The 25,557-nt window shown below is 40.8% G+C and overlaps 6 protein-coding genes across 6 annotated transcripts; 5 read left to right on the top strand and 1 right to left on the bottom strand.

The window, feature by feature from the left end:
• Window positions 1-131: 131 nt before the first annotated feature.
• ATC70_004214 (uncharacterized protein) lies at window positions 132-4,559 on the bottom strand (the record flags this gene model as incomplete). Its single annotated transcript, XM_064823523.1, has 11 exons — window positions 132-259; window positions 319-394; window positions 462-623; window positions 680-844; window positions 899-997; window positions 1,056-1,163; window positions 1,223-1,393; window positions 1,453-1,892; window positions 1,952-2,137; window positions 2,197-2,382; window positions 2,432-4,559. 11 exons carry the CDS (start codon window positions 4,557-4,559, stop codon window positions 132-134), a joined length of 3,849 nt encoding a protein of 1,282 aa, XP_064688348.1.
• A 5,290-nt stretch (window positions 4,560-9,849) lies between these two features.
• ATC70_004213 (uncharacterized protein) lies at window positions 9,850-15,016 on the top strand (the record flags this gene model as incomplete). The annotated part of the gene is made up of 3 exons (XM_064823522.1): window positions 9,850-10,523; window positions 10,589-13,737; window positions 13,800-15,016. The coding sequence occupies 3 exons, from the start codon at window positions 9,850-9,852 to the stop codon at window positions 15,014-15,016; spliced, it is 5,040 nt and encodes a 1,679-aa protein (XP_064688347.1).
• A 1,834-nt stretch (window positions 15,017-16,850) lies between these two features.
• On the top strand, window positions 16,851-18,229 carry ATC70_004212 (uncharacterized protein; the record flags this gene model as incomplete). The annotated part of the gene is made up of 8 exons (XM_064823521.1): window positions 16,851-16,853; window positions 16,907-17,090; window positions 17,152-17,184; window positions 17,244-17,365; window positions 17,422-17,552; window positions 17,605-17,821; window positions 17,880-17,974; window positions 18,031-18,229. The coding sequence occupies 8 exons, from the start codon at window positions 16,851-16,853 to the stop codon at window positions 18,227-18,229; spliced, it is 984 nt and encodes a 327-aa protein (XP_064688346.1).
• Window positions 18,230-18,597: 368 nt separating this feature from the next.
• RCF1_1 (Respiratory supercomplex factor 1, mitochondrial) lies at window positions 18,598-19,907 on the top strand (the record flags this gene model as incomplete). Its single annotated transcript, XM_064823520.1, has 4 exons — window positions 18,598-18,865; window positions 18,933-19,291; window positions 19,349-19,603; window positions 19,665-19,907. The coding sequence occupies 4 exons, from the start codon at window positions 18,598-18,600 to the stop codon at window positions 19,905-19,907; spliced, it is 1,125 nt and encodes a 374-aa protein (XP_064688345.1).
• Window positions 19,908-20,054: 147 nt separating this feature from the next.
• Window positions 20,055-21,318, top strand: CYP1 (heme binding; the record flags this gene model as incomplete). Its single annotated transcript, XM_064823519.1, has 5 exons — window positions 20,055-20,279; window positions 20,338-20,844; window positions 20,903-21,050; window positions 21,111-21,201; window positions 21,258-21,318. The coding sequence occupies 5 exons, from the start codon at window positions 20,055-20,057 to the stop codon at window positions 21,316-21,318; spliced, it is 1,032 nt and encodes a 343-aa protein (XP_064688344.1).
• An 832-nt stretch (window positions 21,319-22,150) lies between these two features.
• On the top strand, window positions 22,151-22,573 carry ATC70_004209 (uncharacterized protein; the record flags this gene model as incomplete). The annotated part of the gene is made up of 1 exon (XM_064823518.1): window positions 22,151-22,573. One exon carries the CDS (start codon window positions 22,151-22,153, stop codon window positions 22,571-22,573), a length of 423 nt encoding a protein of 140 aa, XP_064688343.1.
• Between the last annotated feature and the right edge of the window lie 2,984 nt (window positions 22,574-25,557).

Genomic DNA, 25,557 nt, shown 5'->3' with positions numbered 1-25,557 from the left:
TTTCAAACAGTGACGAATATATTAGGGCGTCCGTGTTTCTAAAGGAGCATGAATCCTTCCTCGGATGAATTGAAACAGTAACTCATTGTTCTGTATTGTCACGTTCAAAATGAACTTGCTTTATTACTTTTTTAATTGTACTGCTGCAGCGCACTGTAATGTTGTATTTGACTCATCCATTGACGCTTCTGAGTAGCTGTTGAAGTTTTGACAGCAATCACTTGGTTACCCGACACAATTTGAAAGGATAAGTCATCTGCTACAGAAAGAGAAATCATGAGCATACACTTATTCCACTCAATTTCCGCATTTCCTTACCCGAATTATTGCCAAATGATGGTTTTAAAGTCATCGTTGTTTGCTGACGAACACTGACACTCTCGATGGGCATTGGCTACAGAAGCATTTGGACGAGAATGAGTAAAGTGCCATATCAACACAGCTAAAGCAAGACCACTCACCTCACGATACAAGGTATACAGGTACCCTTTAGGACTGAGCGCTTTCAATGGCTCTGCTAACAAGAGGATATCGTTGAATAAAAAGCCATGTAGCTTTCGCCCACTCTTGGCTTTGAAAAGAGCGCCGTCCAAGATGAATTCACGGCCAGTGATGTTTAGTCGCTGTCAATGATAGCTGGGTCAGTCATAAAGCTGCATGTAATGTCTCAACAACTTACACCGGTTGCTTCCATGTCGATGATTCTAGACAATTCAGACATTTTCTGGATGTTCTCAAAGCGTCTGGTTTCTTCATTCACATCCTCCAACACTCGCTGAGCAATAGACAATGCAGATCTCACAAGGGCATAATCAGGGTGCTTTTTAGGCGTACAGTTCAAGATCTAGGGTAGACTGTTAGTCTATATAACAGCAATTTAGGATCAACTAAACTCTACCTGGCGAAGAAGGAGGGGGTATCTTGTGATGCGCTGTACAGGCTCCAGCAAAAAGTGAGAAAGATCCAGCGAACGGCATTCAGATCTTGTTTGAGCAGTCTACATGCAAATGATATCAGGCAAACGGTCTGTATTTCCATAAACCTACTAAGCATACCTTCAAGAATACTTCAAACCATTGATCATCCTCCCTCTTTTTCTGCAAAAACTTGGTAGCATAAGACTGGTTTCTACAGTAAGTGGAATAACATTGCAAACTATCCGCCTGTCAGAAATCAAACAAAGATCAGTTTCAGAAAGATTACGCACTGAAATGCTACGCACATGCTTTAAAAAGACATCACCAATCTTATCAACTACATTTGCCTGCCCTCTTTGTCGTGTCTCCATATCACTCAAAAGCGCCGTATTGCAGATCAGCAAATCGTCAATATTTGAAAAAACAACATCACGCTCGTCTTGTGAGAGGTACTTTCCAGAGTCTGTATAGAAGACCTAGAATGCAGGTTAACATCAATTCGCATTCGTCAGAGCACTGACACAAGGAAACTTACATTGATAATCATCTGAAGATCACTGAGATAGCTTCTCTCGGTGGCAATAAGCTCAAAGATGGCTTCCTGGCGCTTGCGCTCCTCCATGGGTATAGCGTTCAATTCAATGTCATCCATGGTGCTAGCCCAAGTCAGCAATTCCAAATTCTCAGACATGTTTCCAGAGTGAGGAAACAGCAATTGAGGTGTGCCAATGTGGCTGTTGTTGGCTGTGCTCACGGAACTTGCTGCTCTACGTCGCTTGGTCAGCTCTTGCTTATTGACACCGAGATTGGTCTTTTTCATTATGGGTGTGTTGGGCGCAGATAGCCCTCGAGGTAGATGGCTGTCTGATACTGTCAAATAGTTGTTTCCAGAGGTATATACATTGGCAGTCGATTTGCCGGGAATAGAGATGGGTGCGGCAGCGGTGCATATCGATGGAAGGTCGTGGTTAGAGGCTACAGTGTGTATAGTGAGTCATTTAGTTCGTATCTATAGATCACAGTGTTTTTTTTACCAGAATCGATCTTCTCTACATAAGTTTTGGGAAAGTAACCGCTCTCCTCTGTATCCTCGTTGGTCCCATACCACCAGTCGCTGTTCTCATCTTGGAAAGGCTGAACTACAATCACTTCATTCTCGTAAAAGCCCAAGTCATCAGAGCGATTCTTGGTAAACTCGTACAGTGTCTTAACACGAAATGCTATCAGTAAACAGTTAGTAAGCAAGGGATGCCTGGTGGCCCTGTTTGCTTGATTCTACCTTCTTCAACCACTTCGACATAGGTACGGGGAAAGAATCCAACTGCATTTGTCGCTAATGATGTGCCATACCACCAATCACTGCCCTTGTCCTTGGACGGATGTGCTTTTAAAGTCTCATTGGCAGAAAAGGACAGATCATCTTCTCGCATGCCTTGGTATTCATACAATGTCTTGACTCGGTAAACTGTAGCATCTGTCAGTATCAGATCAAGTCCACAACATCACAAACTTACTAATGCTGAAATTGACTTCGTCTTCCACATCCACACCGTAGCCACTGGTTCCTGCAGTTGTGCTATTGAGATGGGAAAACGAGGCATTGGTGGGTGATGCAGAGTAATTGGATGTGTAAGCTGCCTTGGCAGTAGCAGCAGCTCGTTCGGCTTCTTCAGCAGCAGTCATGGCAGTAGCCAATTCTTGGTCATGCTGTCGCTGCTTTCTCTCCTCCTCTTGTCGCTTCTCCTCCTTGAGTTGTTGTTCTGCCTGATAGATCCTTTGCTCTTCCAACCTCTTTTCTTCCAACAATTGCTCTTCTTCTCTCTTCTTTTGCAACTGAAGCTCCATTTGCACACGCTGTCTCTCCTCTTCTTCCAAACGTCTCTGCTCTTCTAGTCTAGCTTCCTCCTCTTCCAAACGTTGTCGCGCTCTAGCAGCTTCTTCCTCCTTTTCTTTGATACGTCTTTCTTCTTCCAAGCGCTTCTGAAGTTCAGCTTCTTCCCATTGCTTTCGTCTATTGATCTCTTCCTGTCTGGCCGCTTCAATTTCTTTCTCTCGACGCTCAATTTCAAGACGACGCAATCTCTTTTCTCGGGCAGCCTGCTCTGCAGCTTGCCGAGCTTTCTTTTGGCGAACTTCTTCTGCAATTCGTTCTTCTTCCTCTCGTTTCTTTCTCTCTTTAGCCTCTTTTTGTTGTCTTTCTTCTCTCTCCAACCGAAGTCTCTCCACTTCTGCTTCACGCTCGAGTCGTTGTTTCTCGGCTAGCGCGTCTTGTGCCTTCTTGATTTTGGCCAAGCGTTCCTCTTCTTCCAGTTGTTTGCGCTTTTTCTCAGCAAGCATCTCGGCTTCAGCGGCTGCACTTGCTTCGGCTGCTGCCTTTCGTTTCTTCTCCTCTGCCTCAGCTGCTTCTCGGCGCAATGTATCTCTCTTTTCTCGCATGGCTTCCAAACGAGCTCTGGCATCGGTTTCAGCTTGTCGCATCCTTTCTTGCGCTGCCTTTTCTTCTTCACTAATTTTGGTATCTTCTGCAGCCTTCACGTCGAATGAAGCAGGTGTCGCCCCATGCCGATCTGTTGTATTTTTTACAAACAGTTTTCTACGCTCTTCGATTCGCTTGTAAGCTTCTGCTTTGATATCGGCAGCTGATCGTGGTGTACCAGGTCGCTGAGAGGTGGGGATGGGTGGTGGTGGTGCTTGGGAATAGTAGGGAGTAGTGGTGTTTTTGATAGGAGGTAGAGGTGGTGTAGAAATCCCTGGTGGTGCAGATGCTCCATATATGGATGACGCTGATGCTGTAGTATACGTTCTGTCCAACTGGTCTATGAAGCGAGCAACATAATCGTCCACATACAAGCCCTGCTCAAACATCTGTCTATCCTTCAACTCCTTGGTGCCTGAATGAAGGTCCTGGTCAACCTTTTTCATGTCTGTCTCCATGATGGACTCCACTTCTCTTTGAATGCCCTTGAAATCATCTATTAGGCGATTCACATGCGCTGTCAATTGAGCATCCTGATCTTCTGTTGATAGCAGTGAGGGCGATGTTGTAGTGGATGATGTTGCCGATGTGCTTGCGCTTTTGTTCAGTCGTGCTGCTACCATGGCTTGTGCTTTAGCTCGAATTCGTTCAGTTTCAGTCATGCCAGTGGTATCCAAATCGGCGCTACTACCAGTAGTAGCAAATGCTGCCTTCTTGACACGAGCCGCTTTCAGTCGACATTGCTTCAGCTTTTCTGATTCCTGGTTCAATTCCTTTTCCAAGCTCCTCACGCCACTGTTTAGATAGCCGATCTCCTTGAGTAATGTATGTCGCTGATCAGCTAAGTCTTCCATTTGACGCAGATTGAGCTGGTAACGTGCCCACCACTGAGCAGGACTTTGCGTCGACGTACGGCCTCTGTTGGCTAATGCCTGCTGTTTCTCGTGTAGTTCCTTGGACACTGATGTGATGCGTCGCTTCAAGTCTTCAATACTTGAGTATTCGTCGCAATAATCATCGAAAGCGTCCACCTCGTCTTCGTTCCTTCCTGTTGTAGCAGCTAAAAGCACTTTTTGTTCTCGTATCGACTTTCTTAGCTCTTCCAATGTCGTCGTCGATGGATCAGACTCTCCCCAAGGATTCCTCGAAAAGGTGCTATTATACATGGTGCAGTGGGACTCTCACAACTCTTGCTTTGAGTGAGATAAAGCTGTGAAAAAAGAGAAATTATATTATCCACTTATTCCCATATCAATTTAATCCATTACATATTTGCGGAGTTGTCCTTGGATGGCCCTTCTTTCGACCCAAAAGGCATGTGCATGAGTTTATTTCTCTCTAGGAGCACACGTTTCATTTCCTTTTATTGGTTTCGAAATGAATCGCCATTGCATGTATTACGCTTTGGTAGCAGGTACATACGGCACCTGCAACATGCGCTTGTTCGATACATGATCTTGAGCAGAACTACCGCTCTTCTGATTGGACATTTGGATACACGGTTCGTGATCCCAACAATCATTGAATCTAAGAATAGACTTGGAAGAACGCAGAAATCATGCAGAGACACCTCAGTGGAAAAATCATGGGTGTACAGATAACCCAGAATGATTGCCATGTAGCCCATGTCGTCAGGGCTTGGATAAATCCGTGTGAAATGCCGTACTCTCTCCAGTAGCCTGTTGGTGCTTACGAAGCTTATGTTAAAGTGGTTGACGTTTAAATTCTTGTCTAGAATCAAAACTTACAAAGCGTCTTGCCTTCATTAGCTAATCATTAAAGATATCTTTGAAGACTCTTTGTTCATTGAGTGGTTTTAAAAGAGAATGTAAAAGACAATAGCGTATGGAAGGTTATGCAAGACTTTATTTTTAAATGTGCCTATGGATTTATATGAGAAACGATGATAATGTATAAGGACTTGTTTGGTTTTCAGTAGATGATAATAGCCAACGTCTATAACGAGTGCTTTGACTTGTATATGTAGTAGGTAGTAGTTATAATAGCATGGCTTGGCTTTTTAATATTAAGCAGTATGAGTCTTGACATTGGATCAGACGACAAGCAGTAGATGGCTAAATGGAGAGACATTAGACCAGCACTATAAGCACTTGCATTGTAGCATACTTGGATCAATTGTAGATGATGTAGCAGGCAGAGCTTGGGTTTAGATTGGATGAGACAGTGCCAGTAATGATCTTGCCATTGCATCAGATAACCTAGATAAAAGGATATTAGACCTGAAATATAAGCACCCACATTGTAGCATACTTGCTTGGAGATAAGAACGCAAGGGTAGTACCACCTTGACGTTTGACATCTGCTCTATTTGACCCGCTTCATCCAATGTTTCCAACTGTTCTCTATGTCGAGTTGTGTCCATTTTATTGTTGTAAAAGGCTCATCTATCACATTCGCATAATAAAGTGAATTCCCCATCTCATTCTAGAGACAATTAATAGAAATAATTTCATAGGCTCATTCACTTCAAACAATAAACAAAAGTATGAAATTTGACTCAAAAACAAATGTAATTGATTGCTTCATTTGGTAGTTTTTCAAATCATAAGGCCCTCAAGGCAAAAGATCAATAAGGATGATTGACTAGTCTTTGATTGGCCAGTAAAAATCTAGCATCGATTGAACCTACCAGGTAATTAAAAATTCGTCAAAAGCAAAAGAAACAGTCGGTCTAAGCTATGTCACTGCTCAGGCTGCAATGCCCATCTTATTGGCTTTGCAAACATTGATTACAATCAACAAAAAGACATTTTGCCAGCCAAAATCGGTTGAATTTTCGGCTATGAAAATTCTGACCTTATTCGGTCAGTTATGTAAATTTTCGACTTGTTTGAACTATTCTGTCAAATTCGACTATAAAATTGAAGTGATCATCTCATACTCCCTTAAGCTTTCTAGAAGTACTTTTAGAGGCGTATCCAATGGTGCTATTTATAACGGATGTTATTAAAAAGCTTATTGAACAATGATTGAAAATACAAAATAACGATTTGGGCCAGAATGTTGAGATTTCGCATATCAAAGTTTCACAAAAACGGGTTCAGAGGTTGCTTTGAATCGATATAAACATTTTGATCTAATATAGACCATAGTAAAAGTCGTCATTTTTAAGGTCAAAAACGCGTTCGTTTGGTCTTCGATGAAAACCATGAGGGGTACTTTATGCTTTTTGGTCGATTTTTGGCAATCCTAAAAAAGTTAAGCCAAGGTATCAGAAAGCAACTGCTAGACGAGAGCAATCGCTTGGTGCTATCCTGGCGGCTCAAAAAGGCGTATAACGATAAAAAAAATACAAGTTTTACTGCGTTTTGCATACTTTTGAGCAGTAGGAGGCTATGGGAGTATGCAGTTTGCCCGTATATGCATTTTTACTGTTGACACATATGCGGAGCACCGTACGAGAGTCGGTCTACAGCTACAAGCCGTTTGTCTAGGATTCCCAAGTGAGAATTTAAGACCACAAAATAGAAGTTTAGTAAATGTTACTTAAAATTTTAAACTGCAAGCATATGTGGATTCACAGTAAATGACAAATGTGTGGATACGACTCACCTGTTATATACTCTTGAATCATATGAACATTTATTTCTTAAATTTAATTGCAAAAATGAGCGATGAGTGCATCATATCACACTTGGCTATGCCAATATACTATTTGTATCACACATTTGATGAAAAAGCCTCATTGTATTGAACAGCAAAATGTGAAAACAGAAAGATTTCTATTCAGAGTTCAAGCTGAGACTGCTGAGCATTTTTTTTTCCCATGAAGATCTGCAATTCATCTTAACAATCGTATCATTTTGGAATACATTTTCAAACAGAGAGGCCAAGGCTGTGTTCACTTGTTAATCATGTAGTTTGACATCATTCCTAAATTGCCTTCAAAGGGCGAATAATTTACATTGGTTGTGCTACATTGTATTACATGTTTAAAAGGTGGGCTTTCTTAGTGAATTGCACAAATTTATTACAGTGTGACCATAAATGCTGATGTTTGTGCTGATGATATGATGATCAATGCGAGTTTGTGTGTGCGTGCCACAATAAAATCAGGTTACACTTGCTCTAAGTGCTTATATGTCTTAGCATCCTTTTTTACTATGGAAGTAAATAGCTAGATTTAATCTGTAGAGACATGAATATATGTTGTTGTATTGAAGATCACAAAATACAAACAAGACATGATGGTACAAACCAATAGTTGAAGAAGAAACTAGTAAAAGCTTGTACCTATTTCTTGATATTCTATATGACATTAACCTCACTGAACTTTTTAGACAAGGCAATTTTTTTTTCTCTCATTTCCTCAAGTATACCGTTCCGTCTACTATCTCACCAACTCTGATTCTCCCCAATCTTTTTCTCAATTCAGTGAGAATGACAGTTTTACAGTACCATGTCTTACAGCCAAGATGCCGCCTCAGTGCTGTGATAAGCAGCTGATATTTTAAGATTGCTATTGTCCTACGCTTTTGAGTCGCAGTATGTTTTGATCGATAGCTGTAGATCAACAAGGCGATTCTTAATTGATACGATAGTAATGTATCACCTGCTACGAATTGTGGTACACAATCAAATAGTAACAACAAAAAGCCGTGGGGGCCAATCGAACTAAAATGCTTGTGTATACGATGATTGAAATCAGTAGCTCAGCAAAAGAAAAAAGAATCCATATCAACACCATTTTCAACACAACATTGCTGATTTTCATTTTTCCCATGCTTCATGCAGCGCTGTTTCTAGACCCTCACTATGCTCTCTCCAAACTCAAGAAATGTTGCTTTGCTTACAGCATGGACTATAGGTCATGCCGAAGCGAAATGCATCATATCACTTTTTAATTCTTAGCCTTTATTCTATTGCCAATACAGACATCGAGCAAACAATAGTTGCCATCATAGTGTTTGTACCCCCGAAATACTTTGGTGATAGCAGCAAAAATAGTTGGGGAGTATATATTGATGGGAGCACAATGTTTCAAACATGAGGATTCATTGGTTTATCAGTAGGCATAGAAAGGTGGGGAAGTCAACTATACCTCATATAGACTCGCTGCTCGCAGTAGAAAATAAAAAAGGGCGGACATGCGCCCTCTCTATTTTCTACTTTATTCTATACAAATGTTTGTTTAGTAATCAAACATGTATGCAAACAAAGAGGCTTTGCAAATGTCAAGTTTTCATACTACAAGAGGCATAATTTGTAACTTCTATATATGTACCAAATACGACAGTAATCATCGTATTTGTTCCATTAACTGCTATATTTACCACGTTATTTGAGAACACAATATAATATCAAATGTCATAATTTTGTCTATGGGAACTTATTAATGGCACAAAAGAAGAAAAACATAGTTACAAAAAGTGTTCAAACTTGTCAATGACTAAAGTAGAAAAGTTGTATGATCATGATACTCATTTATTGAATTAAAGTAATACACGTATGCATTTCTCACATTCTTCTTTCTTTCAAACAAAACATATACATCTAAAAAAACATTTGTTATACGGAGTGCGTAATGTTATATATCTCTTGTACTACGCTGGCTTGCTGGAACATAAGAGAACACTTTGAATAGCATATACAAAGAAACACATAGCATCTAGCTGTATAAAGTAGTTTACTATTTTGTTGGAACCAGTAGATCCATGTTTATTCGTACCAGCTTACTCGTTCCTTGATTTGTTACTAGTCTGATCCAGGAACAGACATGATTCAAAGTCCACCTTTTCTCTCTCTGTCTTGACTAAACACCATTTGCTTGCTGCCTTTTTATTTTTGACGTTAAAATATGTGATACCATCACCTACTCTGCCTTGTAGAACCACAATGTGGCTATAAATAAGTTGATCAAATATGCTAAACTATATAAAAAAGACTTGTATTCCACAGACTGTTCAGCGTCTCGGGTTTAGAGTGATGAATAAAAGAGTTTGCTTATCTAATATAATAACAAGATCTAGATATGATCTCTAGATATGATCTCTAGATCTGTTCATGGAAGCTGATGCTGTTCAATCAACTGCATCCAAGCATCTCACACTATACAGCTTAGACCTATATTCACTGAATGCACTCATTTAGCCATATCATACTAGTATAATTAAGTGGTGTGGGTATTTCACATGAATTATTGAATGCAACATCTATTCAGTCATCACCGTAAGGTTCTTGTATCCCACCCCCAAAAAACAGAGAAGGGCAAATATGTATATAATAAGCATGTCAAATCTGTAAGTCTTTTTAAATCTCTTTAAATCGTACTTTCCCTCTCTCTCATCATTAATACATCCCTTGGGGTATTATAGCTTCTTTTGTCAAGTTATATCACCTTGATCCCCTCCCCTCCCATCTAATAACCACTTGATTTTACTATCCTTTTTTCTTGATATCTATTAATACAACTCCTTTCGTTTAATACACTCTCAGATGGTTGCTGATCATCTCAATCAACATACAACTCATGATGTCGTTGCCAATCAGCACAGTGATGACGATTACTATCACCCCGGTAGCGACAATGAAGTTTTACGTACAAATAGTAACGACTTAATGGAAGAATACTCTGAAAAGCCAGCAGCACCTCCAAAACGTCGATTTTATAAGAAAAAGAAGTATTGGATCATTTGTGCCATTATCACTGCCATCACTATTATTGTGGCAGTCTGTTTGGCCATCTTTGTGTTCTTCCCCATGATTGCTCAATCTTTGATGAATCAATCCAAGATTAGCGTCAACAATGCTCAAATTACATTTAATAAGCCTGGTGCTCTCGATAATCAAGTGTACAGCAAGCGTGATGGTGATAATATGAATACTACATTCTACATGAATATGGACAGTTCACTCAGTAACACAGGTCCCTTCGCGGCTGACATCAAGTTCCACAATCCAATTGATGTTCTCTACAAAGACCAATTGCTAGGCAACATCTATCTCTACAACAACACGCATATTTCCGGCGGTTCTGGCTCTTTGAATGCTATCACTCCATTTCTGATCAGGGATCAAGCTGCTTTCTCTGCCTTTGCCAAGGACATGTTGGCTGTAAATGAGTTCAAATGGACACTAAGAGGAAAACTCGATATTACTGCTCTTACAAGGTAAAGATCTGAACCTTAAATGTGTATTTGCTGTTACACATAATTAATATACACTGTTTTAATAGAACGGCTACTGTGAACCTTGACAAGGAAATCACCTTGAATGGAATGAACGGTTTCCCTGATGTCAAGATTGAATCCTTCCAACTTCCTGGTGATGATCCTGCTGGCGGTATCCTAGTAGAACTTGGTACTATTCTCAACAGTCCTTCTCCTATTGGTGTTCAACTGGGTACCATTGCTCTCGCTATTGGCTATGATGGTGTTGCCTTGGGTAATGTCAAGGCCGATAACGTCAACTTGCAAAAGGGTGAAAACAAGATTCTTCTCAAGGGTACGCTGGTGCCTCAAAATGACACTACCTCCCTTGATAAAGTAGGCCACTTGTTCTCAAATTATGTATCTGGTGTCATCTCCAATACATCTGCTACTGGTATTTCTGCTGCTCCTGATGGTGTCAATCCCATCGGCTGGCTCTCTGAAGGTTTCCAAACTGTCAAGCTCAACGTTGCCTTGGGTGCTGCTGAACCTCTCAAGATTATCAATGCTGTCAGCATGGGTAATCTCGACTTGAAGTTTGATTCTGCTAATCCCTACAACCCTATTGCCACTGCTCCCAATGTCAATGCCAATTTCCAAATTCCATTTGGTTTTTCATTGAACATTACTGAAGTAACCCAAAATATCTCTCTTGCCGTCAACACCTCGGGTACTCAAACTACTGATTTTGCTGTGATTCGCGTTCCCTTGGTGCCTGCAGTCAGTGATCAAAAGGCTGGTACTCTCAAATTTGGTATTCAAAATAGTGCTATTGCCGGTATCCCAGGCCAAGAAAAGGTGTTTAATAAGTACACTTACGCTTTAACTGCCTCTGACAACTACACCTTCATGGTCTCTGGTAATGCCTCTACAAAGACACAGACTCCCATCGGTCCTATTACTTTGGGTGGTATCACTTTTACTGTACCTACCTCTTTGCACGGTCTTCAGTTCTTGAACAGCACTCCTACTGTCATCAACTCTCTCGATGTCTCTGGTGGTACTTCTGAAAACCTTTTGCTTGGCATCAATGTCACCATGGAGAATCCATCTGATTTCAGTATCTCTACTGGCGATGTAAGCTTTATCATGGGTGCAAGTGGTACTGATCTTGGTCTTGTCACCTTGAAGAATCTCTCTTTGGCTCGTGGTACTAATACTGTGTTGGCTCAAGCTACTTTCAATCCTAAAGCCTCTGATGTGGGCCAAAACCTCTTGAGTACTTTTGTAATGGGTCATGACAACGGTGTGGAGATTTCTGGTTATCAAAACTCTACCTCCATCGCCTCTCTCGCTGGTCCCTTGAGCGTTGTCAGCCTCGCCTCAACTCTTCCTGGTCTCAAGACTGCTTTGATTCAAGGTGGTGCTTTGGCTGTGCTGCCTGATACAGTTAAGACTGGTGTTGTCGGCGTCAAGGTCTCTATTGCCAACCCCTTCACTGCTGGTCTGTCTATTACCAAAGTCACTGCTGCTGCTACGTTTGCTGGCATGCCTGTGGGTAACATTGATCAAGATATCAGCAGTAATCCATTCGTGGTCCCTGGTAAATCAACTGCTCAATCTCAAGATTTGAACATGAACATGAACATCGAGCCTGCTTCCGTCGCCTTGCTGCTTCGTACACTCGCTGTTCAAGCTAATATGGACACCAAGTCTTTGGATGCCTTGCTGGGTTTGGGTGGTTTCAACATTGCTGGCCAAGAACATGTCAATGCTGATGCCAGTATGTTCACCAATTTCAACATCTCCAACTACGTCTTGGACGCCATGAAGGCTCTCAAGGTCGATTTGTCTCTTTCATCTGGTCTGTCTATTGGCGAGTACTCTACTGATTTGGCCTTCTCTCAAAATAGCGTTGCAATTGCCACTGATGGCACTGTTACTCAACTCATTCCTATTGTTGGTCAACCTATTGTCCAGCAGATTGTGGATGGTGCCGTGCTTGCCTTTGAGAGTGTTATTCTCTCTGCTCCCACCAACAATGACTTCACTGTCCAAATGAAGGGTAGTATCACCAAGTCTGGTCCTATGGATGCCACTATCAGTTTCCCTACGCCTCTCAATGTCGCCTGGCAGGGCAAGAAGCTCGGTACAGTATCTATGCCTGATATCAATGCCAAGGCTGATGTGGGTGCTTCCTTTGATGTCACTGGCAAATTCTCCATTGCCAACGCAGATGACATGGCTGCTTTCGCTGCCTACATGATTAACAACCAGGACTTTATCTGGGATATTACCACACAAGATGTCAGTGTCAGCGCTCTCGGCTTTACCTTTACAAAGATTACCATGGAGAAGTTCATTACTTTGACTGGCGCTAATGGATTCAAGGATGCTGTCACTATCAACTCGTTTGATTTGCCCTCGAATGACCCTGCTGGTGGTATCACTCTTACTGCTCAAACATCCATCAAGAATCCTAGTCAAGTTGGCTTCAACCTTGCTGGCGTCACATTCGAGACATTCTATAAGGGTGTTGACCTAGGACCTCTCGCCTCCAACGGTGCTGCTGTCTTCCCTCCTCAAGGTGTGGCTGCTATTTCCATGAAGGGTCGTTTGATTCCTCAAACTTCGTCTGAAGGTCTCAAGGCTATTACTGAAGTGTTTGACAATTATCTTAGTGCCAATGATTCTCTGGTAGATGTCAAGGGTGTCTCTGGCTCTGGTCCCAATGGTCAAGTTGGCTGGCTCACAGATGCTTTCAAGACATTGGCTATCCAAAATGTCGTCTTACCTGGTCCCAAGACAAAGCCAGAGTTGATTCCCGCCGTTACCATGAAGGACATGCAACTTGACTTTACCAAGGATCCTTGGGCTCCTCCCACCAGCTCCAACAACGTGCAAGCTCAACTCAAGAGTCCCTTTGGCTTCCCTCTTGGTGTCAGCCAGCTCAACATGGCAGTTACTGCCACTTATCAAAGCCATAATGTTGCTTCTCTTGCTGTTCCTAATGAGCAGGCATCCACTAGCTCTACTGGTGTTGTCACCACACAGTTCAAGGATGTTCCTTTTAAGGTTATTGACAAGACCATCTTTACTGGCTTTGTTCAACTGTTGACTATGAGTCCCAGCGTGACATTTGGTTTGGAAGGCACCACCAATGCTATTGCTGAAACTGCCGTTGGCTCTCTCAGTTTGAATAACATTGGCTTCAACGTAGATACTACATTAGCTGGTACGTTTTACATTCAAATGCTTATATCAATGTGTTAGATGCTTATACAATTCATACTGTAGGTCTTGCTGACTTTGGTGGCAAGGTTGTCATCAACAGCGTCAATGTCGTTGGTGGTACATCTCAATTCATTCTCATCGACATTACCTTCACCATGACCAATCCCTCTAATATCACTATTACTGTGGGTGACATCAACTTTGATGTTGTCATGAATGAGTTCAATGCTGTTATTGGTCGTGTCTACGTCAAGGATGCTGTCATTCCTCCTGGTGGCAAGACTTATTCTGCAGAAATGCACTTGGGTGAAAAGAGCACCAACGCCAAGGCCGTCTCTCAAATGTTGGGCGATTACTTGACCTCTGCCAAGATCCCCTTGACCATTCAAGGCTCTACTGAATCCACAAAGATTGCTCCTTTGGTTCCTGCTTTGAACTCTGTCAAACTTGCTACTGAAATGACGGGCATTGCTGGTAATTTGATCAGTCAGATTGCTGTCAAGGGTAGCATCATTGGTCTTATGATCCTCAACAAGGGCTCTGCTCAAATTACGCTCAAGAATCCTTTGAACTCACCCTTCTCTATCAAGTCTGTGCACGCTGCTGTTGTCTTCAAGCCCTCCTCTGGTGCTGCTCCCTTCACTGTAGGTACCATTGACTATGATCTCTCTAGTCCCGCTACTGTACCTGCTCAGGGTCAATTAACTACCGATGACTGGCCTGTCAAAATTGTTGGTTCTGGTATTGAACATCTTGGTCAAATGCTTGGTTTGTTGCTTGATCCCGCAAAGTACTTTGACGTGCAACAAAATGTCACTGTGTCTGTTGGCAGTGGTGATGGCTATAATACTGAAATGTTCTACTACCAAGACAGGGTTCCCTTCACTATCTCCATTGACGGCCTTCCCCCAATTGGTATCACTGCTAGCTCTCTGTCCAAGATGTCTCTTCCCTCCAACATTACCTCTGAAACTGATCCCAATAAATTGGAACAAATGATCAAAGATATTTTGGCTGGAAAGACACCTACCAGCAGCGTTATTGCTTCTACTGCCAACGCTACATCCACTGCTACTGCTTCCTCCTCTGCAGCCAAGACATCTGATACTGCCACTGAGGTGACAGTGACAACAACCAAGGCTACTGATGATAGCAAGCCCACCGATAGCACAACTGAAGCCAAGGCTACCCCCACTGAAGACTCTAAAAAGTCTGACACTGCTACTACCGAAGCTGCTGAAACCACAACAAAAAAACCTCTGTTCTCGCTTCCTTTCTAGAGCATCATTTCTCCTCACTGAACAATAAATTGGTGTACAATCTACTCAACATGTACACTTGATATAAAAAATAATCACATTAGCACATTTCACTATATAATTATCTCTTAAATACAAATGTATACTCTTTTCTAATTGTTTGCAAATTGCTCAACTAATAATTAAAACATCTTTTTATTTATTCAAAGTGCATGCACTATTTAAACTATGCAAACTTTTATACCATGCCCATGCTGTCTTCAAACCTCACTTGTTCAGTAAATGATTCCGATGCTGATTGGTATTTTGTATTCATTGCGGTTCAAATGATGTCGATTTTTCCGCTATAACTCATCAGCATTGTTCTCAACAAGCCTCAGTCTAACATGCTTTTATCAAAACGTAGCTCCCTCAACAAATTTTACTATACCTGCAACCAGCAATCATCATCATAACATAATAAATTTATTGTCCCTAAACACTTTCAAAGCCTCAAAAAGGAGAAAAGTTGATCTTGCAAGTATTTTGGTGGGCTAGCATTATTAGTTGCAAGGCTCCAGAAGAAAATAGCATGGCTAATAATAATGCTATATAATTTGTCACCTACTTTCCATACGCTTCAAAAAGCATGTATTACTGTATTGCCTTCATGGTGAAAAGGGCATTGAGTTTGCCAGCTAGCCCCACCAGCCGCCAAAATTAATGTCAACTCAGACTCTTAGTGTACTCCAGATTGGCCAAATTCTGATGACTTCGACTCGATTGAACTATTTTGGCAGATTCGACTATATAAAATATGCTGATCATCTTATACGCCTTTAAGCTTTCTTGGAGTGCTTTTCAAGGCGCATCCAATGGTACCAAGTAAGGTGAATGTTTTGAATAAATTTATTGAGCAATTTAAAAAAAACATGAAAAGAGGTTTCTGGCCAAAATCTTGAAATTTTACATATCAAAGTCCCACAAAGATGATTTCAGGGTTTACGTTAGACCGATAGAAACATTTTGAATTAATATGTACCATAGTAAAAAACCTTCATTATCAAGGTCAAAAACGCGATCGTTTGATTTTCGATGAAAACCATGAGGGGTACCTCATGCTTTTTGGTAGAATTTTGGCCATTTTTTTTTGGTCCCCAAAAAATTGAGCAGAAGTATCAGAAAGTAACTGCCAGATGAGAGCAACTGTTTTGTACTATGCCGACGATCTAAAACGGCCTTGGACGCGAGAAAACGCAGCTCAAATGCATTCAAATTTTGCTGTATCATGGACACTAAGGACTAAAAAGTGGAAATACCAGTATGCTACTTGCCCGTATATAAAGTAGCTACGTGTATATGGATGTGAAGCATCACATAAAAATCAGATCCACAGATAATATGAAGGCTTCTCGTGTGTAAGTGGATGATTAAAATGAAAGTAGCAGGATTTTGATAAGATAAGCAAGCGAAATTGGTAGCGTGAGCTGCCGCTTTGCAGGCTGAGCCTCATTAAAGTCAAGCGAAAGTAGAGAGTCATCCGAAGCATAATCACACTCGTATTTATATAATGCCAATCAATTATCAAGATTAAATCAGATAAAAAGCAGTGAAATCCTGCTCAAATACCCCCCATTTTTAGATGCATATACCAGATCCCAAATTGCCCACAGAGCTCTATTTTCTCTTGAATACGAGTTGATGTATGTTGAAGGTTGACAAAGGAGCAAATGTAGCATTGCATGTCTTGTGGTACCATCTTTATCTTTTTGATATATGCTTGGACCGGTCACAAATGATGATGATTTGAAATTACGTTCATGAAATGTGTTCGTAATCCTTCCTCTTTTCATTCCTTTCATACAACAAAATCCGCATGGTATGAGCCTTCACCCTGACTACAAATAACACTGTACTAATGCTCTAATTCAGTTTAATAATTTTGACGACGATGATGCCTTTGGCGTGCCTTTCTTTGGGGGTTTACGTCCAAATCTCGGCGGTGGCGGCGGCTTTATGAATCCCAATAGAGGTTTCTCAGAGACCTACCGTTGTTTTCCTACAGCCATGATGCAGCAAGGCAGTGACAGAGAGAATGTCAATTACGGTGGCAAGAGTAAGTGTGCAGCGGTGTCCTTTGATAGCATGGATGTCTTATTGTGTATGTATACATCTAGTCATCTTACCCCAATCTGCATTGGAGAAACTTTGTAAGTGGCGACGAATTGAATTCACTTCAAACAACCAGCGGCTAACGATAAATCAATAGCACAACTCAACATCTCATACCCTATGTTGTTTAGATTGACCAACAATGCTGAACAGAAACACAGCCATGCAGGTGTGCTTGAATTCACTGCTGAAGAAGGACGAGTCTACTTACCACAATGGGTATATATACGCAAGTTATTGCTGGCGAACAGATGGATTCATATTTCTACGCTTAGATGATGGAGACATTAGACAAAGAACCCGGAAGCCTTATTGAAGTAAAGAATGTGACATTACCATTGGGCACTATGGTCAAACTGCAAGCACAATCAACCGACTTTCTAGAAATCACCGACCACCGTGCTGTGTATGTACATATGCCATGCGTAGGATAGATCTTGTACTGATACCATGCATAGACTGGAAAAGGCGATGCGTAACTTTTCAACATTGACAGTGGGCGATATAGTGCAAATCAGCTACAACGACAAAGTGTACGAGATTAAAGTATTGGAAGTCAAACCACACTTTGAGGATCATCAGGGTATTTCCGTTGTAGAAACCGATTTACAAGTGGAATTTGCAGCACCTGTCGGCTATACAGAGCCCAGCAGCCAAAAACCAGCACAAGCAGCAGTAAATATTGGGTGGAATGTCTGGATGAAATGTATACATGTCTAATGCTTCTGTATAGAAGAGTCATATGGTCATTGATGCACCCAAGCCTGTCAAAACTGGATTTGCAGCATTTGAAGGAGGGGGACAAAGTCTTCGCGGCAAGAATAAAGGGTAGGTGATGGGAGGATTGAACTCGGCGCTGGCGACCCTATTGACATTGGATTCAGTAGCACATTAGCAGATGGCTCAAATACAATGGAAACAGACACTGTCAACGAGAATGATGATGGACCTCTCAATCTACCATTTGGCCAGCTTTACTTTGGATTCCCTATTGTGCCTCCACCATCTGAAGACGACGATAAAAAGGTGGAAAAGAGCAAATTTGCAGGTTCAGGTCAGACATTGAGAGCAAAGAAAAAGTAAATGGAAAGCATAATAAAACGAGGACATGTGTCTGTCTAGCTTTTCATCTGTAAAATTAAAGTTGCATGATAGTTGGGATATGAGACTTTTCAGTTGATCAGGGGCGTAACATTCATGCAAGAGAGAGAGAGAGAGAGAGAGAGATGGATCCATGCTCAAAAAGTTAAATTAAACGCTGCTGTTCTGAATGGCATGTATGCCTATAGACGGATTGAAAGCCTTGCGCAACAAACAAGAGGGTAACGTGGTATTGCAACAACCACGTTATTTTGCTCAACTGGGATTCAATAAAGCCGATTTGGTGGGAGAGATGGACCAAATGATACGATATCCTCTTTTTTTCTATTATCTTTCTATTATCGTTTGATATGACAAACTACCAGCAACGCATCAGCGACTTACTTGAGTGCTGCCAAAATGAATGGGTCACTCTGGAGGCGCTTGCCAGAGAGCCCAATGCGACATCCTCCATCCATTATGCCAGCAAGGATCTGCGGGAAGGCATTAAAAAGCTGGTGCAATTACAGGACAATCTCGACGACATAGGCACCATTGTAGCCAACAATTCAGAATGGAATAAGAAGGCAGACATACTCATGGAAGATGTGCGCAAGAAGCTGCAATTTGCATCCAAACGTAAGCATGTCAATCTGAGTGTGTATGTTTACGCTAGATGTGAATTAACGTTTGTTGTTGTTGATAGTTACAGCCAACGTAAAACCACAAACAAGTCAGTCCTCACCGTTGCGGCTATCCACCTCCCAGAGCTTTAAATCAACTACATTCACCCACAATACAACTATTAATACGCATAACAACACCAATGATACACCTAATAGCATATCCGATATCAAGGAAGAAGACGAGGAGGAGGAAGAGGAGGGCGAGGAGCAGTTTTTAGACGCTTCAGAAGAATTACCCGAACAGGTAGCTTCACCCGTAGATTTCTCAGTAGAGCCAACGTCCAGCAGCGATTTCATCAAGCCCAGCAGGTCCTCTTCTTCATCATCGTTATCAAAGACACAAGAAAGCAAGCCAGCATTTGGCCGTCGATCGATTCTTGTAAGCCTGTGGTCATGCTTCGCATTCACTGCTCAATGACACTGACAGCAATTGTAGGCAGACGAGGATATGAAAGTGGTGAACAAGGAAAAGAAAATGAGTATATTCCCCTTACTGAAGGGACTCAAGACATCGCAATCGACACCAATTAATGGAGCACAAGCACAGATTAACTTTTTCAAGAACGATAATGTGGAACCAGATGCCAAGCATTTCATTTTTGCAACAGATGCCATTGTGGATCATCCTTTGAGAATTGGCGTAGGATACGGCAGCTACATTTGCTACAGTTGCACCATACTGAGTGATAAGGTACACATAGCGTCATGGAGCATGAGAGAGGAGGAATAACAGACACTGATATGGTTGTTAGGGAGCTCCCATCACAGTGCGAAAGAGATACTCAGATTTTGTTGAATTGCGAGAAGAACTCGTCAAGCAATATCCCACCTTAAAAAGAAGTATACCTAAGCTACCGCCCAAGAAGGTGGTAGGTAAATTCACACCAGCATTCGTGGAGCAGAGACGAAGAGACCTTGAGTACTTTTTCAAATACGTTGTATTACATCCTACATTAGGTGCAAGTCCAATTGTTAGACATTGGATAGCACCTTGAAATAAAAGACAGACAGTGCGTGTAGTTACTTGTGTGTTGTATCAGTATGCTATTGTAAATTTTTTCTTTTCCTCTCCCTCTTCTTTTCTTCCCCCCCCCCTCTTCCTTCTTTGTTTCAACCCTATTCATTTCCCTGCTTTGTTCGTCATGAGCCACACGCCTATGGATCTCGACTCTTCGTTAGACGATCTTATTAAGAAGAGAAAGTCATCTGGTTCTGATAGAAGCAGATCCAGAAAGCACAGCAACAACAAATCCAAGAAACAGCAGCAGCAACATCAAATGTCATCTCGACCCGCTCTCCAAACCAGCAAGGCCAAAGTATCCAAACCTACACCACCACGTAGCAATTCTGGCATCAACGCACGATTAGTAAGTAGACGCACACTGCAAACATTACGCGTATGTAAACTGATCATCTGTATCTTAGTCCACCTCCAGTGGAAACTCCCCTTCAGGCCCTCTATTCACAGCCAAAAACACACCACCTGCAAAACGAACCACACCCAAAGCTGATCCTTCTCAAATTATCATTACAAAGGCTATACCTACCTCAAATGCTATTTCAAACAGAATTGGAAGTGGTGCTGGAAACGATAAAAAGATGAAAAGCGTCATTGCTAGCCGTTTGGGATCTCAGCCTAGACAACAACAACAACAGCAACCACAGATACAATCCCAAATACTTCGTCCACTACCAGCAACACAACAACAACAGCTCTACATGCCGTCTTCCAGCATACAATCTTCTAGAGATCCCATACAAATCAGAGGGATGTATCAACCAGAGTATGTCGAGCCAGGGCAAGGAATCTCTATTCGTGGCAGATCAAACACAGCTACAGCAAGACCTGGCATATCCATCAGAGGTGAATCTGGACCTACGACCGTTTTGATGACTGGACTCGATGCCTATGCTAATAGTGATGATGTTAGGGTAAGTCATTATGCTTATGCACACCTGTCAGAGCCACTCATCTCTCTTTTTTTTTCAGCTTGCTGTGGAAGATTTCGGTAATGTCTTGAGCTGTGAGGTATTAAGGGATCGTCAAGGTCGTTCTTTTGGAGAAGCTGAAATCGAGTTTAGCTCAAAGGACGCAGCATTGGACTGTATTGCGGCACTGGATAATAAATTGGCAGATGGTAAGTTTTGGCAGGCATAGTTTTGTGTATAAATGGTGGTGATTAACACGGTAGAACAAGGCCGCATTTTGCGCATCATTTTAAGAGAACCAAAGAAACCACAAACTTATGCTCAAAAGCAACTTCGATCCATGGTTCAACCTTCGTATGCGTAAGTAGTAGATCTTGTGCATGTCATGTTTCTATTCTCACTTTCGCAATGAATAGCGTGTCGGGCAAAATGTATTCAGATCAGTTAACACCACGATACGACATTTATCGTCAATAGAAGGCTAAATGCAGCGCCCACCATTTTTTTTTTATATATATACACGCACTCACAATCAAATGCACACACACTCACCCACAACCCATTCAACAAACAACGAATATAAAACAAGAATAAATGTATACATCAATCAATTCAATATCTACGCTAGTAAGGAACCTCACCAAAAATATCGATAAAATTATATTCACCACATGTAGAGTATATTGAACACAAGTAATAAAGCCTTTGAAATGTCATTTTGAAATGGGTGCAATGGATTGAAGCGAAAATGTGAAAAACTGAATGTTTAAAAACAAGAGGCAGAGAGAGAGAGAGAGAGAAAGAGAAGAAAAGGGAACAACGCAATAAAATTAGAAGGATTGTGAGCCAAAGAACGTTTGTGCTTGCTCAAATAAATCTTGGTATCAGTTCCAGAGCTGAAGTACTTAGTAAAGGATCCTAAGTTGAACGAGATCGTATCCATACGGCAGCTTGACGTTATCAATACATTGCAATATCTTGTTCTAATGATTAGCTTAGGTCCATGATCATGCTAAGTGAGCTGCATTTAAAGAAATTCATACCTTGAGGAAGTATTTGGGAAGATTGATGTGGTTAACAAGAGTCTGCGTTCATGGTGAGCATCCTCAAGTGTATATCGCCAACAGGGCTCTACGATGTTCAGCACCAGCTATTATCGACCTTTACAAATAATTGCTCCAAAAATAGTTGCCCAGTTACAAATCTTGCGTTCGAATGGAGGAACCCGTCTTTGTCTACTAGTTCCATCGCATCTCTCCCTAATTCTTGGATGAATTTCGATTTTTCTAACTTACAACATTATTTAGCAATGATCATAGACAAGTCATCATCATTGACTTACAATTTGGCTACTATCTTATCAAACAAAAACACTGCTTCAGTCGTGCACATGACATATGGTGTATCTAAAGGGTCTGGCATAGAGGCATGTCATGCACACGGCTCAGGACCATTAAGCAGCGGTTTCACGATTGATGATGATGACATGAGAAGATACAACCTTGCTTTTGTGCTGTGCAAGATAGGATCCCATCTGCCAAGTCCAATGATGGCCAATCTGTCTTCTTGGATCTCTGCCATCATGTTAAGCGCATCACAAGCTGCAAGAATAGCTGTTCTTCAATCAAAACTAATTGCGAAAGTGCATGAATTGGACAAAGAGCTGGATAAGGTGGGTGAAATGGGTGTCATGACACATATACTGATTGACATTTTGACATTGTGTTTGTGATTCAGGTACGTACGGAATGCATCGACGCTAATACAAGAGCGCGAGCATGATATTGATAGGTACATGAATCCAACGTTTGATTTTTGTATCACCACTCTACCTAAAGACAAACTTGACACTGATAATATCAAACATTTTTTATAAGCTACAAATAATAATCTTTTTATTCTCTGTGCTTAACAACGGATAACTCATGCCACAAAGCGTTTTGAGCGCTTGGAATAGCGCCACACGCCTTCTCTTGGCCACGCTTTACTTTCTAATACTTTATCTCAATCTTTTTTGGGTCATTGCAAATTCATGAAAATCCTCATTTTTGCATGAGTACTAGCAAGGGAGAATTCTTGAAAATCAAACAATCGCGTTTTTCACTCCAAAAGTGAAGACTTTTCCTATGATACATATTAGATCAAATTGATCGTAAAGACGAAATGCAACATTGGAAACTCTTTCTATAAGATCTTCGTATGCTAAATTTTGACATATTCTCAGAAAACCCATTTTCACATCTTTGAAGATTGTTCATTATTTTCAATGTGAAAGCTGAATATAACCAGCACCATTCGATGCGTCTTCATTGACTCTTTATAAATGCATTAGAAAGTAAAGTGTAACAATGACAATTTTCATAGTCAAGTTTAGCAGAAACGTTTAAAGAATGTGAAATCAAGTCGAATTTGAACACGAAAATACCCACTGCACAATTTCAAATTAAATTGCCGCAGTTACGGCTGTTACGGTACAAGACTGAGACTAAATCTACTGGTCGTGACGTCGGATAGGAGGCCCTCTCATTTTTTCATAGCACCGTTTTTTATCCTTTTTACAAAACGCGTTTATCATCAAACCACATATTTGTTTTGGAACCCTTTTGATTCAAAATAACATTCTAGCTTCTGATAACACGGCTTTGTATTGTTAAAAGTACTTGATATAGCTTCTTTAAAGTGGAATCTAGTAAGTACCATTCGATAACGAGCACTGAAAGGCGTAGAGTTAACACTAATAATTGAGCTTGTTTATTAGGTTTAAATAATTTTTTGCTTGTTTGAGTGAATACTGCTGCCAATACTTTTCTGCCATCTCTGCTGCCTGCTTTTTTGGTCTTTGTCTGGTCTCTTCTGGTGGCGTTCGTACTTTGGTTTGTCTATGGTGCTGGTGTTGCTACTACTGCTACTGCTAATATGGTCTTTTCTGGTCTACAGTGTTTGGTGCATGCTCGTTCTCTGGTGTCGCTCGTTTTTTGGTTTGTCTATGGTGCTGGTGTTGCTACTACTGTTGCTATTATGGTCTTTCATGGTCTACTGTGTTCGGTGCATGCTCGTTCTCTGGTCTATATTCGGTGATTACGTATCCTCTGGTCTATCTACGGTGATGGCAAGTTGTAAGTATCTTCTTTCTTCTGGTCGCAATGATATAAAACTTCTTTGAACGCTTATATTATTGCTTCCTTTCTCATGATAATGCATTCATGATGTTTGTTTTGTTGCGTTTTTCTTCTTTTGTTGGTTGTGTTGCTTTACAACCGACTGTTACAATGCATGTTGCTCATATATGCATTTTTGTTGCAACAACATCGAGCTGTTTTGAACGTCTCTGATGTTGTATTTGTTACACTTTTCTTTTACTCACTTTGTGTGAGTATCCCTTTTTTTGCCTACGTATTGCTATACTCCTATAGTAGTATGTTCTTTTCTTTACCTTCTTTTCTTTTATTATGTTTCTTTTGAAGCATATCTTTTTTACGTTGTGTGGATGTGCCTATCCCTGAAGCTCAACAGGACTCTATCCGAGGCTAGGAGGTAGATAGGCTGCCTTCACTTGGTTATCACTACTTACTTTAGTGATGATTGAGGGTCTCAATGCCAGAATTTAAAGCTAGGTGATGTAAGTAAGGCATGCTCTAGCGCCTGGGGGAAGTTTGATGATAGCAGCAGCTATATTGCTATTATAGCGGCGCTTAAAATTTTGCCTCACCTCAAACCAGGGGGAAACCCTCGCAAATTTTTTTTTAGGTTAGCGGAGTTTTCAAGCAATTTAATTGGCTCAGAGGTTCAGGGACCGAAGGATTCTAGCTAGTTGATCTCCTATTGAGCTGTCATCTATAATGAGTTTATATTTGTAATAAAAGGGTAGCAAAATAGATGCAATTTAAAGCCTTCTTTATTTAACAGTGCAATGAAATCAGGTTTAAGGATTTCACAAAAAAAATATAGCAATAATAAAAATACAATAGAAATCAACTGTATTTTATTTTTGTATAAAATGAACTGAAGATCCTGTGTGGAATTTGAGGCTTTATAGACTAAAATTCACGGAAAAAAAAGAATAAAAAAAAACAGTAAAGTCAACTTGATAAAGGTATTTTTTATTATCAAACTGACAGGTGTAAAGTAAACAACTGAAGTATCTCCACTACTGGCCAGGTAGATGATCCTTCTTATTATATACTATAACAATAGATAAAAGTTCTATTAATTAGATTGACAAATAAGTCAACTCAGATCAACTAATGTCTAATCATGCTAAAAGACAACTCCAGCAAGCTAATCATGATTTAGCTTTGCCTGGATGAATAATTAGACTCTCATCCGAAGTACCCTCCTGATCTATCCTTTCTATAAGGATACTTAATATCGATCTAATAGCATGTATCCGATAGGTACAGTCTACTTAGTCTATATTAATGGTACATATCTGAGTGTATATTGCTAAGCATACATCTTTAGCATGTATCTGGATATATGGCATGTCTATAACATATCGTATGCATGTCTATAGTACGTCTCATATATAGTACAAGTCTGTAGTACATAAAGTATCTGTAGCTAGTATCACGGATATAAGCATGTGTTTTATAGCGTAGATCATAAAGTACACATCTGAAGCAACAAGCTCATATTGCATTAATCTTGGTGCCTATCCAGATATGGTAAACATCCGTAGTCAATGTCGGAATACAAGTATAATTAATAAGTCTATAG

Source organism: Mucor velutinosus (assembly GCF_035048745.1).
Source record: "Mucor velutinosus strain NIH1002 chromosome Unknown tig00001540, whole genome shotgun sequence".
NCBI classification, from domain to species: Eukaryota; Fungi; Mucoromycota; class Mucoromycetes; order Mucorales; family Mucoraceae; genus Mucor; species Mucor velutinosus.
The sequence above is the reverse complement of the archived record's forward strand: the minus strand, read 5'-3'. Positions and strand labels throughout refer to the sequence as shown.